Genomic DNA, 13,851 nt, shown 5'->3' on the forward strand with positions numbered 1-13,851 from the left:
AGTCTTGTGATTATTGTGACTTTGCCATTGTAATTGTTTGTAGGCTTATGTAGTCTAAATCGTATGCTATCCATTTGGTTTTTTTGTATGTTCTTTATGTAATTTTAATATTTGAGAATTAACCAATAATATTAGGCCGTACTTGGCCATGATTACAGACACCTGTGTGTCTTTTGACACTATATAAACGAGTCACCCTGCAGTGTTTGTGATTATACCCTGATGAAGACAGTTTGCCTGTCGAAACGTTGGACATTACATTTTTGCATCTGAGCTCTTAAGAGTGTGCGGCTCTCCTTTATTTTCAAGTCCTCCACCCTAATCAAATTACAATAACCCATTACTCAATAGTGCATTTTGCATGTAGTTTCAGAACAAAATGGCTAATAACAGACTATAAAAACATTTCAGGTATCATGGGCAAGGAGGGAAGACAAGCAGTACGAAACAGTGACTATGCAATAGCAAGGTTTAGATTCCTTTCCAAGTTACTGCTCGTCCATGGCCACTTCTACTACATTAGAGTTGCAACCCTTGTACAGTACTTTTTCTACAAGGTGAGTTCTATGTTTAAGGATGCTTTGCGGTGTCTTACACAATGATAGTCAATACAGGAGCTAGATGTGCTTGTCTCGGGTCTAAATCCCTTTTTGTCTTCTTTTAGAATGTGTGCTTTATTACGCCCCAGTTTTTATACCAGTTCTTCTGTCTGTTTTCACAACAAGTAAGTGTCTTTCAGTGTCTCATTAGTTCTATTTGTTCATTTTTTTTGTGGTCCCTTATTACTGTTGCTTTGTGAGTGTTGTTTGTGTACATTGTTCTGTGTGATATACATGCCTGTTGTTCTGAATGTACCACGTGGAGCTATATCTCCCCCTGAGGGATCATCAGCTCGAACTGTCCATCTCGGAATCATCCACATACAGAAGGAGTTAGCCAAGTGTAGGCCCTTGTTGACGGTGGGGGGGGGGGGCAGGTGTGGATGTGTGCTGTGTTGTACATGGCCCAGGGTGAAGTGCCAATCTTGTCCTACCTCGTTGTTGCCTCCCTGTTTCCCCAGACTCTGTATGACAGTGTTTACCTGACACTCTACAACATCTGTTTCACCTCCCTGCCCATACTGGTGTACAGCCTGTTTGAGCAACAGGTCCATCCACACATGCTGCAGAGTAAGCCAGTGCTCTACAGGTAGGACATGGTGTTCTATTTGACATATTATTTTCCCATACAGAATGGGGCTGTACCTCCTTAGGCTGCATTTACATGAAAACACAACAGGCATTTGCTACGGACAGAACCATGTTGCTTTGTATCCTTTCACACCAACAGAGACATCAGCAAGAACTCCCTCCTCTCCTTCAAGACCTTTTTGTACTGGACACTGCTGGGCTTCTGCCACGCCTTTGTCTTCTTCTTTGGTTCCTACATCCTGATGGGGGAGGACACGTCTCTCATGGGGAATGGACAGGTGAGGTGGGCTGGGCTGCATATACTGTACTCTATGTTCTACCTCTGGTAGTGGTTCTGCCGGGGGAGGAAAGGGTAAGGAGTTCCACACCCCCCCCACCTGGCTTGGCTTCAAGGGGAACTTGACTTTGAACATGACTTTGAATGTTCGGTGCGGATCTCTGGAAATATTGTTTGGGTCTTTTAAGGTGCACAGTAATATGAAATATTTCCTTTTCAGTTTAAGTTAAGCAGTGTGATGGCAGTAAATTCCAGACTGTTCTAGGAGGCTGTGCTGTTTTGATTTTTCTATTTGGGCTGCAGCCCCCTCTCTCTCTCCTGTCTCTATTCTGTTTGTTTGTGTCAGTCGTTCTACTAGATTGGTGTTGTTGAAAAAGCACTCACCATGTTGCTCTTTTTTGCTTTCTTTTGTTCATTTCTCTTCTTCACATCCTCCCTCTTTTCATGCTCTGCATGTCATCAGATTTTGAGAGCTAACAGACAACTGGTAAGAGTTGACTGAATCACAGTTAATGCATAGCCCTGTCATAGTTACCCCCCTAACATCTGTTGCTGTCATTGGTCCATTCTGTATGAACACCCTGCTTGGTTATGATTTTGATGTGCCATGTTTCTCAAGGGGTGAGTGATAACGAGTCAGTAACTTCCAGTGTCACAAGTTTGTCAGCAATTTAGCTTAGAAGGCTTAGGCCTAGTCTTCTGGAAATATGTGACTACTAACACGTGACTCAATCTACATCACTATTAAAGCAGTATTCCTATGATGGATGTTAAAGCCATTGTATTGTCTCTTTGAAAATTCTTAAATGTTTTATTTTTCTTGTAGATGTTTGGAAACTGGACCTTTGGCACTTTGGTATTCACAGTAATGGTTATCACTGTTACATTGAAGGTAAATAATGTCCGTTGAGTTTTTGCAACTCTTCAATTCATAAATAATTCTTAAAGCAATCCCACATGAAATCTGTCACCTTTTGGTATTGTTGTCACAGTCACCTCACTCGTCTACTCTCCTATAACCTTTCACATGCTTTTCTGACCAAACTATGTTGTTTTCTTTCACTCTGTCGACAGCTGGCCTTGGAGACCCACTTCTGGACGTGGATGAATCACTTTGTTACCTGGGGCTCCATCGCTTTCTACTTCATCTTCTCCCTGTTTTATGGGGGAATCATCTGGTGAGCTGAGCTGCCATCTCTTTCCCACACAACCTGTGTATCTCTAATACACATGACATTTCATTATATAGTATGTGATAAGATCAACAAGTGTAATTGTACTTCATGTGGCATACAATCTACTTAGAATTTCACCTCGGTGACTGTCTATCCCATACAGTCGAAAACCTTGAAGTTCTATTCCAGGCTCTACTCAAAGGGTGTTCTACTCACAGGGTTAGTTAAGCCTGAACAGATGTCGGCTGGCTAACAGTGTGATTCTCTGACCTTTGCCCCCCCCCTTCAGGCCTTTCCTCCACACCCAGGACATGTACTTTGTCTTTGTCCAGCTGCTCTCCAGCAGCTCTGCCTGGTTCGCCATCATCATCATCCTCATCGCCTGCCTTTTCCCCGACATCATCAAGAAGGTGATCTATAGGCACCTCCAGCCAACCAGCACCCAGAAGTCTCAGGTAGGACACCCAGGGACAGGGGAGAGGAGGGGGGGAAGGGGTGGGTTGCGGTAATACACTTTGCACTGACAGGAAACGCATGACACCAAAGCATGGCTTCTCACCTCAGACAACACAAGAACAACAATTCACTGTGCAACTCACAAAGGCATGCTCCAAACAAAGAGGGTGCATCTCTGTTCCAGATCTTAATCTACTGTAGCGTGTCTGATAGGTGGGAGAGTAAGACAGTGGATATGGCCATATGGTAGGAGCATATTGCTGAACAAACAGTTTTTTTACAAAACAGCCTCTTGAACGGTTCCATTCTTGTGGTCACAACTTCCTCTTTGCTTAAAAGGTTGATATTAACACGTCCTCTTTTTGTTTGTTGACTTACATGTATTAAGCCCTCTTTTTGTTTGTTGACTTACACGTATTAAGTCCTCTTTTTGTTTGTTGACTTACAGGTATTAAGTCCTCTTTTTGTTTGTTGACTTACATGTATTAAGCCTTTTTTTGTTTGTTGACTTACACGTATTAAGTCCTCTTTTTGTTTGTTGACTTGCACGTATTAAGTCCTCTTTTTGTTTGTTGACTTGCACGTATTAAGTCCTCTTTTTGTTTGTTGACTTACACGTATTAAGCCTTTTTTTTGCATCAAATAGTTGGCGAGTCAACAATTCTAGCATCTGTGATGGAGAAAGTTAAGTGTTAAAGTGCTGCTCAGTGGGTCTTAGAAGATAAAAGCTCCCTTTCCCAGGGTTGAGTCTCATTTCCTGTCTCTGTGATAGATGATTTTCTTCCTTTCTCAGGCTGGTGTGTGTCTGTACGAGTGTGTTATGATCAACCTTTGTGTCTACTGTGTATGTCGTCTTCCCTCCTAACTGACCTTCTCTGTGTTGCGCCCTTGCCTCCTTCCCTCTGCTCTGTAGATATACTCCAATCGAGTCGTCATAGGTGATGACTTCATCGCACTGCAGCCTCTTTCCAGAGCCAAGAATCAGCTGGGCAAAATTAGGTAGTGTAGGAGGGGCCCTGCTACATTTTTAATATAAGAATGTGTTTTTTTTATTTAACCTTTATTTAACTAGGCAAGTCAGGTAAGAACAAATTCTTATTTACAATGGCGGCCTACCCATGCAGACGACAAACTAACTAACCAGCTTTCTAGGAAAAATCGATAGGGGTAAAAAAGAAAGAAAGGGAAAGATAAGGCTAAGGCATTTTGTTATGCACCCCTGCATGTTGACTCTAGGAAATCGTCTATCAACTGCATGCCACTTTAGTTTAGCCTAGTGCACAGCTTGAGACGGTTTAATGTATGCTGCTAATACAGTAAAAATTATAGTGAGCCAAAATTATAGTGAGCAGAAGCTGCTAGCTGGTGAATGCTATTTTCATAGTAGTTTGTTCACTGTATCTCCGGATCATATTCTGGACAGCATGCTTTTAAACAATAGCATTATTTTCTTAAGATATGCACAATGAGGAGAGAAAATGACAACCACTCCATCCAAAAGCAAGTGATCAATTTCCTAATTGGATTGACATGTTGACAGAATAATTTCTAAGCCAAATTCTAAATGAATTCCTCAATCATCCAGTTAAAATGGATACATTTACATAATTGAGAGTACACTGAAGTTACTAAACTGGCTCATTGATTCTTTGGAACGTCTTTGTGCCCAGTCTCCTAGTTAAAATGTTAGTGTACACTAATTGTTTTGGACACATTGATTGGTGCGGCTATCCTCTACCTCCTATGGATGTGGGAGTGGTTTTTGTGCTCATTTGTCTTGTTCTCTTCTGTTTTCTTCCGTGCATGAGACTTAATGGGTTGTTTTGTGCTTCCAGATGGAAGAGGATAAGAGTTCAGTCAGCTCAGAATATGACTCTGCTGAAGGCAGGAGCCGAGGGGAGGACAATTGGCAACTGCTAGCTGCTTCTCCTCCCCCCGCCCAAGGCCCAGCCCTATGGTCCCCTAGGTAGTATTTGTATTTATTATGGATCCCCATTAGCTGCTGCCAAGGTAGTAACCCTACTGCTTCCCTGGCCCAGCCAGGCCTCTGTGTGTGGATCCTCCCCTGTCCACCCATCCCCATATTGCTCTTTTCTTTTTTTTCTTCTTTTTTGTATTTTACCCCCCTTTTCTTTCCAATTTCGATCTTGTCTCATCGCTGCAACTCCCTAACAGACTCGGGAGGCAAAGGTTGAGTCATGCGTCTGCCGAAACATGACCCGCCAAACCGCACTTCTTAACACCCGCCCACTTAACCCTGAAGCCAGCCGCACCAATGTGTCGACGGAAACACCGTTCAACATATGACAGAGGTCAGCCTACAGGTGCCCGGCCTGTCACAGAGTCGCTAGAGCGTGATGAGACAAGTAAAGTCCCCTGGCCAAACCCTTCCGTAACCCGGACGACGCTGGGCCAATTGTGTTCCGCCCTATGGGACTCCCTTTCAAATCAAATCAAATTTTATTTGTCACATACACATGGTTAGCAGATGTTAATGCGAGTGTTGCGAAATGCAGTAATAACCAACGAGTAATCTAACTAACAATTCCAAAACTAATTTCTTATACACAGTGTAAGGGGATAAAGAATATGTACATAAAGATATGAATGAGTGATGGTGCAGAGCAGCATAGGCAAGATACAGTAGATGGTATCGAGTACAGTATATACATATGAGATGAGTATGTAAACAAAGTGGCATAGTTAAAGTGGCTAGTGATACATGTATTACATAAGGATGCAGTAGATGATAGAGTACAGTATATACGTATACATATGAGATGAATAATGTAGGGTATGTAAACATTATATTAGGTAGCATTGTTTAAAGTGGCTAGTGATATATTTTACATCCTTTCCCATCAATTCCCATTATTGAAGTGGCTGGAGTTGAGTCAGTGTGTTGGTAGCAGCCACTCAATGTTAGTGGTTGCCAGTCTGATGTGGTTGCCAGTCTGACAGTCTGATGGCCTTGAGATAGAAGCTGTTTTTCAGTCTCTCGGTCCCAGCTTTGATGCACCTGTACTGACCCCACCTTCTGGATGATAGCGGGGTGAACAGGCAGTGGCTCGGGTGGGTATTGTCCTTGATGATCTTTGTGGCCTTCCTGTAACATCGGGTGGTGTAGGTGTCCTGGAGGGCAGGTAGTTTGCCCCCGGTGATACGTTGTGCAGACCTCACTACCCTCTGGAGAGCCGTACGGTTGTGGGCGGAGCAGTTGCCGTACCAGGCGGTGATACAGCCCGCCAGGATGCTCTCGATTGTGCATCTGTAGAAGTTTGTGAGTGCTTTTGGTGACAAGCCGAATTTCTTCAGCCTCCTGAGGTTGAAGAGGCGCTGCTGCACCTTCTTCACGATGCTGTCTGTGTGAGTGGACCAATTCAGTTTGTCTGTGATGTGTATGCCGAGGAACTTAAAACTTACTACCCTCTCCACTACTGTTCCATCGATGTGGATAGGGGGTGTTCCCTCTGCTGTTTCCTGAAGTCCACAATCATCTCCTTAGTTTTGTTGACGTTGAGTGTGAGGTTATTTTCCTGACACCACACTCCGAGGGCCCTCACCTCCTCCCTGTAGGCCGTCTCGTCGTTGTTAGTAATCAAGCCTACCACTGTTGTGTCGTCCGCAAACTTGATGATTGAGTTGGAGGCGTGCGTTGCCGCGCAGTCGTGGGTGAACAGGGAGTACAGGAGAGGGCTCAGAACGCACCCTTGTGGGGCCCCAGTGTTGAGGATCAGCGGGGTGGAGATGTTGTTGCCTACCCTCACCACCTGGGGGCGGTGAGGGTAGGCAATTGATTGACTTCATCACTACCTATATGTGTGAGAGGTATGTTGAATGCAGCAAGCTGTCTGTTTAAACTACTTGCACACAGCTCAGACACCCATGGGGGGGGGGGCAGTATTACATAGAGCCATGACTACATGGAAGTCTATTCCACATCAAGTAACTTATGCAAGCAGTAAAATGTCAGATAAAAAACAGAGCAATGGGCCTCCCGAGTGGCGCAGCAGTCTAAGATACAGATTTCCATGTAGTCATGGCTCTATGTAATACTGCCCCCCCCCCATGGGTGTCTGAGCTGTGTGCAAGTAGTTTAAACAGACAGCTTGCTGCATTCAACATACCTCTCACACATATAAGTAGTGATGAAGTCAATCAATCCTCTAATAATATGCATGTCAATATCTCCTGGCTCACAGTAATGTTAGCTCTCCGTTCACATTAAAAGGGACACCGTGCTGCCCTGTTCTGGGCCACTGTCATTTTCCTAAGTCCCTCTTTGTGGCTCCTGACCACACGACTGGACAGTAGTCCAGGTACGACAAAACTAGGGCCTATAGGACCTGCCTTGTTAAGAAAGCAGAGCAACACTTGATTATGTACAGACTTCTACACATCTTAGCTGCTTAGTCTCCTCAACTTGCTCTATTTCCACAGTATTCATTACAAGATTTAGTTGAGGTTTAGTGAATGATTTGTCCCAAATACAATGCTTTCAGTTTTTGAAAACAAAACCCAACCTTACTTAATCATGACTCGTGTCATTTTTCACCTGTCTGTCTGTGTATGCCTTTAAACCAGCAAAAATCATATCAAACAATGTTTTTCTACAAATCTGGAAACACTGGAAGGTTACTTTAACTGTCAATCATCATCACCTCCTCCAACCATGTTAGTGGTCCCCTAACTACAGGTCAAGGTGGAAGCAACATGAAGGATGTTTGTGTAATCAGTCCTGTTGAGAAGAATATACATATCTCCTGAAAACTGGCTTGCCTTTGCACATCAGTTTTTCATACAGTAGCATTTGGAGGACAGTGTTTAATGTAGGATACAGTAGAATGATACATCCATGGCAGTGTAGCCTAATACCTATTTTGTTCTCACTCTTCTAACCACTGTTTCTGCTGCTGTTGCAAATATGCAGTAGTTTCTGAGTGGTAGGGAGAGGAGGGAATTGAGCTTTGTAACCACAGACCAGTATTGATAGTATCGATGTGTTCAGGACTGCTTCTTTAGCAGTGTTCAAGCACTCACTGCGCAGGTGCTTACTCGGGAAAATCAAGAGTTGGCTGTAAGAGATCAGAGTCGTCTAGGAATCGACATTCCTCCACTTAATGCTATGCATTTTATATTCACAAAATTCTCTGCCTTCGCCATTCATTTGTAGCCGTAGATTGTCTTTGATTGCGAGTGAATCACCGTTATTTGTCATTGTTATGTGGAGCTGAGCTGACTGAGATTAATGTGAGAATAGGATTTTAAGCACACGTCATGGCAACTGCCTGTAACTCCTGTGTGTTGATTAGTGCCTTCAAGGCTTGCCCAGGCCAGGGACAAGGACAGCCTTGCCTTGGAAAATACTGCATCGTTTATAGATTTATTTTTTTTTTTTTATAAATTTGATTGATTTTCACCTCTCCAGCTTGGCCATGTACATTTGTGTCTGACACCTTGTGCATCACCCACCTCTTATTGTTTTGACATGCTCCAAATCCCCAAAATCCCCTCCCGGCTCCCTGGACAGTCATTGGGCTGTTTTGTGGATATTGGCGTGACCTGTGTGTTCTGATTCTAACATTCTGTTGTGCTCTGCCACCCCTCTGTCTCCCCTTCCTCACCATTCCACTGTTTCTCTCTCTCTCTCTCTCTCTCTCTGCAGTTTATTGAGACTAACTACCAGGGCATCGGCTGCGTGGACTCCATGTGTTGCTACTCAGAGGGGGAGAACGGGTGCGCTCGGCTGGGCCGGATGGTGGCGCAAGTGATGGGCCGCTGCGACCCTGCCTACGCCAACAGGTGTGACCCCACCCTCTGTAGCCTCTGTTGCTGCAGGCGCATCTCCTACAAGCTGGAGCAGGATGAGCCCACTGCTCCCCAGGAGTAGTGAAGGCCTAGCCTAGTAGAGAGAGAGGTAGACTAGACTACGGTCTTAATGGTAGGACAGAGAAAGGTTTGTAGGGAGGGAGACTAGTATCTGGATCCTGGATCTTAAATGTTCTTTAATAGAGACATATTTATCTCGTATGCTATGATCGACTTCATGGAGTCCTTCTAGTCTATTTGTCTTCTATATTCAGTGGGACAACATGTTCACCAATGTAGCCATGTGTCTATGTAATCTCTCCTTCCAAGTGTGTACTCGTATGCAAGTCTTCTTTCAGTCGGGGGCTTTCTGTCACCTGCCTGAAGTTTTGTGCTTTTAACTTTTCCAAAGCCTGCCGAGTCCGTGTGTTTTTCCTTCACAGTGTAGGCAAAGCCCAGGTTGAGTCTAAGTCTCTATTGATCTATTGTTAAAGATTGTTAAAGATGTAGCATTCTCGTTCTGCTTTTTACTTGTACAGTCGTGGCCAAAAGTTGAGAATGACACGTTAATTTCCAGAAAGTTTGCTGCTTCAGTGTCTTTAGTTATTTTTGTCAGATGTTACTATGGAATACTGAAGTATAATTACAAGCATTTCATAAGTGTCAAAGGCTTTTATTGACAATTACATGAAGTTGATGCAGAGTCAATATTTGCAGTGTTGACCCTTCTTTTTCAAGACCTCTGCAATCCGCCCTGGCATGCTGTCAATTAACTTCTGGGCCACATGTTGACTGATGGCAGCCCATTCTTGCATAATCAATGCTTGGAGTTTGTCAGAATTTGTGGGTTTTTGTTTGTCCACCTGCCTTTTGAGGATTAACCACAAGTTCTCAATGGGATTAAGGTCTGGGGAGTTTCCTGGCCATGGACACAAAATATTGATGTTTTGTTCCCCGAGCCACTTAGTTATCACTTTTGCTTTATGGCAAGGTGCTCCATCATGCTGGATGAGGCATTGTTCGTCAAACTATTCCTGGATGTTTGGGAGAAGTTGCTCTCAGCGGAGGTGTTGGTACCATTCTTTATTCATGGCTGTGTTCTCAGGCAAAATTGTGAGTGAGCCCACTCCCTTGGCTGAGAAGAGAGATTTTTTTTTTCCAGATGCCCCAAACAATCGGAAAGGGGATTCATCAGAGAAAATGACTTTACCCCAGTCCTCAGCAGTCCAATCCCTGTACCTTTTGCAGAATATCAGTCTGTCCCTGGTGTTTTTCCTGGAGAGAAGTAGCTTCTTTGCTGCCCTTCTTGACATAATGCACATCCAACCTGGAAGCAAGCCGCACCAATGTGTTTCCGTACACCTGGCGACCTGGTCAGCGTGCACCGGCCCGCCACAGGAGTCGCTAGTGCGCGATGAGACCAGGATATCCCTGCCGGCCTAACCCGGACGACCCTGGGACAATTGTGCGTTGCCCCATGGGCCTCCCGGTCGCTCACACCTGTGTTAACGAGAGAATCACTGACATGATGTCAGCTGGTCCTTTTGTGGTAGGGCTGAAATGCAGTGGAAATATTTTTGGGGATTCAGTTAATTTGCATGGCAACGAGGGACTTTGCAATTCATCTGATCCCTATTTATAACATGCTGGAGTATTTGCAAATTGCCATCATACAAACTGAGGCAGTAGACTTTGTGAAAATTAATATTTGTGTCATTCTCAAAACTTTTGTCCACGACTGTACTCTTGGTCTCTGACTTGCCAAAGTTTGTTATACTGTATCTATGGACAATGACAGCATGATGCCAGTGTAATGCTTTCTCAGCCCCTTCCTTGTCTGCCCAAATATCTACTTCACACCCTCACTCTCTCAACACTGAGGTGAGATAAGCACTCAGAAAGAAAATAGTCAAAGTTAGCCTGAGACTTGTTCCCGGCCTTAATGCTAGGATACTGCCAGTGCACAGGGGGAGAGACCCCACCATCGGCCACACTCGCTGACTGGCAGCATGGCAGTATATCAGCCCTACTTTACCGTACCCTGTACTGTTACTGAATGATGCTTGTGTTTTGACATACTGCAGTGTTTGGTGTCGGTGTGCCTCAGCTGAAACACGGGGACCACACTCCCTGACAGAGATGTACTGGAAAACCGTAGTCTCAAAATGAGAATAGGAGTCTTTTTGCTATTTATTTGATAAAGTGAAGTATTTGAAGCCTTAGGTGCTTTTGAGAAGAGAACTGTCTTGTTGCATGGGGCTGCCTTTTGGTATTGTGTATGCTGAATAACCAGACATTGTGTTCACGTGTGTCCTGATCTTTTCTATAACGTTACTCCTGCTTTGCTGCACTTTGTCTGAACCCCTCTCGTTGTTGCCGCTCTGTCTAAAATCTAGATAATATTCAATTTCCCCCATCTACGTTATTCATATGCAGCTGTTATATCACCTTGACGTCACTATTCAATCTAATATTCTGCTGCTTGCCTGGTTTTCTGTTCTGATAGATCGCCATAGACAACTGACTAATAGCTTGATATCAAGTGGGAGTACCACAAGACTAGACAATTTAACACCAACATACACATTTATCAAGAAATACCTATTTTGAAGTCATACAGCACCATGTGCATACAAGATCTTAAAACGGTTGTCTTTGTCTTATAATCCATATAGCACGTATAGGGTATTGATACTTGTGATTCAAAGATGATAAAATGGGTATAGTGATGAACAAGATGATTTATATTATATTCTACAGGAGTCTGAATATGGTTGAGATGTGGCAAGTCCCTACTATGCCCCCTGGTGGCAATGTTAGCCTGTATAATCTGAAATCGGGAGGGGCCTTTTGCCTTTCCTGAAGAAGAGTTGAGAGCCCTCTTTTCAAGGGCTCTTTGATACTAGATATGTATTTTACTATAAATATGCACATATTTAAGATGTCTTTGATATATTGATTAATGATATTTTCCTATTAGCAGTAAGTAGTGTAAATTGTTCACATATATAATTGTATAGCCAAGGCCTGAGCTTCATATCATTCAAAGAAAGTATTTAGTATACCTGGTTATGCATATAGTGACTGAGAGAAGGAAGTTGACTGTTTGTCATCCTGTACTAACCCTCACTGTACTCACCCTATTCTCTCTCCTCCTTTTGAGTTTAACTCCGTTTGCTTGTGCTGCTACCCCTGTAGGTTGAAGTGTAGGGCAGGAAATGAGTCTGGTGACAGGGCAGGAAGCCAGTAGAAGATGAGCAGAATGACAGGGTTTCAGTTCCAAGGCAGGGCCTCCTCATATCAATACAGATAATGTCTTCAACTACTCCTGTACCATCACCCTACTGTACCATGCCATGGCAAGATGGATGTCACATCCAACAGTAAATAAAAGGGTATTTTAGGCAGGTTCGAGATGGATTGAAGCACTCGAGGCAGGTTTTCAGCTTAGTCGTCCTCCCACACCCCTCACTCCTCTGTCGTTGATGCTTTTAGATCATGGAGCGACTCGGACCCCTTCTATTCCAACGATCGGAGCATCTTGACGCTCGCACCCATGGAGGCCGCTCATTGCTAAGGTAGCAGAGAGCAGTAGTGCCACCTTGCCACACAGAGAGGAACTACTCACCACACAGCCCAGGGCTGACCAGCAATGACATGAGGCTTTGCAAGAGATGCTACATGGGCCTCTGTTCTCTTCCTGTAAATAATAAAAGGGAATAAGATGGTACCAAAGATGAAATAATTTGTCAGACTTGAGTGAAAAGAGAACATGGTCTACTTCTTTACGCCTGTAGGTTAGTGTTGCTGCTGCTTCACCTGACTGTGGAAGGTCTGCCATCTTTCCTGAGGAAATTAGGTGGGCCTCGTTATAGCCATATCCTCCATTTTATGACCTGATTTTTCAAGGTATGAAAATGTGAAAGCAGTTGGATAATCAGGTCTCGAAACTGTCCCTAAAATATGCCTTTTCTGCACAGATTGTTAGTAGTACTTTTGTTCAGAAATGTCAAGAATGTCCATATAATAGCTCCCAGAGATATTAAATAGCTGTCAATGTATAATATATGGCTTGCACCTATTACAGTTCTTGTTTTCCTTTCATTGCCAATTACCATTGAAATCATGTTTTTGTTTGTGTGTGTGTGCCTTTCCCCCCCTATGCTATTAACCACTTCATGTTTGTTTGCATATTTATTTTCATCACCTGACTGAACTCAACTGCATCCTATCTTTTGGGGCCTTTGGCCCACAATAACGGAATGGCCAGAGTCGAGAGGGTCATTGAGACAACCGTTTTAAACTTGCTATCTATGACTGTGACTTATGCACACCATCTGCACACACAGATTTATTTGAATATGGCCAAGTTCATATAAAATTGTGGGAATTATTTGGTTACTATTTGTAGCAGTTACCTCATCAGCTTGAAGTGGGAGATGCTGAAATGTCCATCAAGTAGTCAGTGGAGCTTTTTTTCTTTGCACGTTACGAATATTTGTAAGCACATCTGGCACGATTTATCAAGGTCAGCATTGGTCACTGGCGAAGTATACTTATTGTACTAGTATGCTACAGTTGTCATTTGTCAGTTTTATATATGCAGCTATTAGTTCAGATTGTGAAATTTGGCCTCAAGCCAGTATTCACCAAGAGCTTCTAATAAATGCCACTCAATAGGTCAGTAAACAAAAGGTGTTTGAATATTGAAATCTATTTCGGAAGTCTCCATTTTCATTGGCAATAAGGATGCATCTGCACTAGGAACAATGAAGTTTGCTGTTCATGTTCCTAGCTCTTGATCATGTTAATTTAAAGAGTTCTGTTACTCACCTGTCAGTGAAACGGTTTCATTGCTGATGTTTACGGAATAAATGTTTTTAAAAAGCATGTAACCTTTGTCCTTTCCTGCAGACCGTGTATGGAACTAATATACACACACACA

General features: G+C 43.4%; 1 protein-coding gene across 3 annotated transcripts in view; it reads left to right on the plus strand.

Moving 5' to 3' along the window:
• LOC135556382 (phospholipid-transporting ATPase IF-like) overlaps positions 1-13,796 on the plus strand; it is a 59,958-nt gene extending 46,162 nt beyond the window's left edge. The window contains exons 22-30 of one of the 3 annotated variants that reach the window (XM_064989547.1): positions 412-557; positions 665-724; positions 1,061-1,188; positions 1,330-1,468; positions 2,294-2,359; positions 2,542-2,645; positions 2,932-3,097; positions 8,764-8,900; positions 12,402-13,796. In XM_064989547.1, coding sequence (XP_064845619.1) covers positions 412-557; positions 665-724; positions 1,061-1,188; positions 1,330-1,468; positions 2,294-2,359; positions 2,542-2,645; positions 2,932-3,097; positions 8,764-8,900; positions 12,402-12,483 — 1,028 coding nt within the window. In that variant the 3' untranslated portion in view covers positions 12,484-13,796. Of the gene's footprint in view, positions 1-411; positions 558-664; positions 725-1,060; positions 1,189-1,329; positions 1,469-2,293; positions 2,360-2,541; positions 2,646-2,931; positions 3,098-8,763 lie in introns of all 3 variants that reach the window. The other 2 variants (XM_064989546.1, XM_064989548.1) reach the window with 2 other exon arrangements.
• The last annotated feature ends 55 nt before the right edge of the window (positions 13,797-13,851 follow it).

The sequence above is a fragment of the Oncorhynchus masou genome, chromosome 15, assembly GCF_036934945.1.
Source record: "Oncorhynchus masou masou isolate Uvic2021 chromosome 15, UVic_Omas_1.1, whole genome shotgun sequence".
Lineage (NCBI taxonomy): Eukaryota > Metazoa > Chordata > Actinopteri > Salmoniformes > Salmonidae > Oncorhynchus > Oncorhynchus masou.